At 35.0% G+C, this 2,158-nt stretch overlaps 1 protein-coding gene across 1 annotated transcript in view; it reads right to left on the bottom strand.

Moving 5' to 3' along the window:
* The window catches only part of LOC107703895 (RNA-binding motif, single-stranded-interacting protein 3-like), a 39,350-nt gene that overhangs the window by 12,198 nt on the left and 24,994 nt on the right, over positions 1–2,158 (bottom strand). The window contains exons 5-6 of the mRNA XM_016506732.1: positions 1,948–2,105; positions 887–966 (exon numbers count right to left, since the gene is read on the bottom strand). Of these exons, the coding sequence (XP_016362218.1) occupies positions 887–966; positions 1,948–2,105 (238 nt within the window). The remainder of the gene's footprint in view (positions 1–886; positions 967–1,947; positions 2,106–2,158) is intronic.

The following is a 2,158-nucleotide window of genomic DNA, read 5'->3' as shown; positions in this document are numbered from 1 at the left end:
ATAGATATAACGATAGATAGATAGATAGATAGATAGATAGATAGATAGATAGATAGACAGACAAAATTCTCCCAAAACAATATAAAAATGTTTCCTTGTGGGACGTTTATAAACTTCCTTCCACTTTCTAACAGACAGTGTGCCGAATCTGCTGATGTAATTGCAACCGCTAGGTGATATAGAAGGGGAGGGGGGGGCCGGGGGAGAGCTAAGCTCTCGTGCCTCCTTTGGTAAAAAAAATTTGCCAATCAGCATCGAGTGTTCACTGTGAAATTATATTATCTTGCTGTATGTGTGTCGTTTTCTTTACGTTTTCTGACTAAAAGCAACCAGAAAGCCATTTTAAAGTGGTTAAGCAAATAATAATAATAATAGTAATGATAATAATAATAATAATAATCGTCAGGGATCCCAGACCAATACAATTAGTGTGCCTCCTCTATTTTAAAACCCACAAGCTGCCACTGATCATCACTTCCTGTCCAGCCTGAGCTCAGTTCTGATTGATACCACAGTCAGAAACAATGCTGTTAGTCTCAATCCAGTCAATCACACTGAGCGCTGAAGAGAGGAAACGCGCGTCTGCAATCAAAGCATCTCGATACGATCTCATCTGTTTCTCACCAGATCATCTGAGCAGCTCCACAGTGACTTAACAGCTCTAGACTCTCACTCATTGATAGCTAGCGACTCATTTGGGTCTCATTTCTCCTAACAAAGCTTGCGAGAAACCTGAGACAAAGCTGACACTTTTATGAAACCAAGAACTTCATGAGCTATGAAAGACCTTCGCAATATCCAATATCACCAAAACAAGGTGCTGAGCGTTTCTCTTTCTATTTCTGTTTGTTGAGCTGTAGTGAACTGAGAGCGCTCACAGCTCTACCTGGGGTTCCTGCTGGAGTCTTGAGATATTTCCCATTGAAATGTTGTATGACAACTTCACATTTCTCTGTGGACTCCATCCTGAAGAACAACACACACAAACACAAGAAAACCCACAGCAGGCAAACAGCATTGAGTCGTTTCAAAGGTTTTAAAAGACTTACAGTAGAGCATTGACTTTATTAGATGGCTTGTGTGATTTAAAAAAAAAAAAAACTTTTTAAACAAGAATTTGCACATGAATTCCAGTGTTTACAATTAAAATTAAAAATGAAAGAAAAAAAAGAATAAATAAAATTAATGCATCTGTGTATGTTTTAGATCTTGAAATGTGAAGGTTTATTAGCACAGTGATGACACTGAGAAAACTAAATAAATAATTCTTATTTAAAATAATAATAATAATAACAATTACAATAACAACAACAATAATCATAATAAATTATTATTCAAATCGGTATATGTTTTAGACTATACAATGTGTTTTTTTTAGCACAAATATAAATAAATTCCCATTGGGTATTATATAAAAATACAAATTAAAAAACAAACAAAATAATAAATAATAATAATAAAATAACATAAAAATAGTAAAATAATAATACAATTAGAAAAATGATAGAAATTATAAATTAGCACAGAGATGTAACTGTTAGGAAAAAATAATATAATATAATATAATATAATATAATGTAATGTAATGTAATATAGAAATAATATAATATAATATAGAAATAAATCTATACATACAATTGTTATTTAAATCTGCATGTTTTAGATTTTACAACATGCTCATTAATATTAATAACTATAGATTCACACTGAATTTTATTATACAGTCTTTATAAAATCCAGAATATGACCCTGTCTGCACAAAAACATTGTGTCCTGAGGCTTCGAATATTAATTGTTCGTAATAATCTTAAACTGCAGCTGTTGAAATGAAGAGGCTGTTGTTGACCCTCATTAGCACAGAATAAATCAGCACACACACTTGACTTCACTGAAGTCTGTTAAACACTCAGTGTAATGAGGGTTTGATATGTGAACACACACACACACCTGGCGAAGCCGACACTTCTGCTTGCGCCGCTGGCGTCCCGTAAGATCCGCGTGGAGATCACGTGACCGAAGGGTTTGAGCAGCGCCTCCAGCTCCTGTTCTTCCACAGAGATGGGCAGATTAGACAGGTACAGGTTAGTGGGGTCCTGCTCCTGCTGCTACAGACAAACACACACACACACACACACACACACACACACACAGATCCTTC

This window comes from Sinocyclocheilus anshuiensis, unplaced genomic scaffold, assembly GCF_001515605.1.
Source record: "Sinocyclocheilus anshuiensis isolate Anshui unplaced genomic scaffold, SAMN03320099.WGS_v1.1 scaffold61, whole genome shotgun sequence".
Classification (NCBI taxonomy): domain Eukaryota; kingdom Metazoa; phylum Chordata; class Actinopteri; order Cypriniformes; family Cyprinidae; genus Sinocyclocheilus; species Sinocyclocheilus anshuiensis.
Note: the sequence above shows the minus strand (reverse complement) of the source record. Positions and strands in the feature narration are given on the sequence as shown.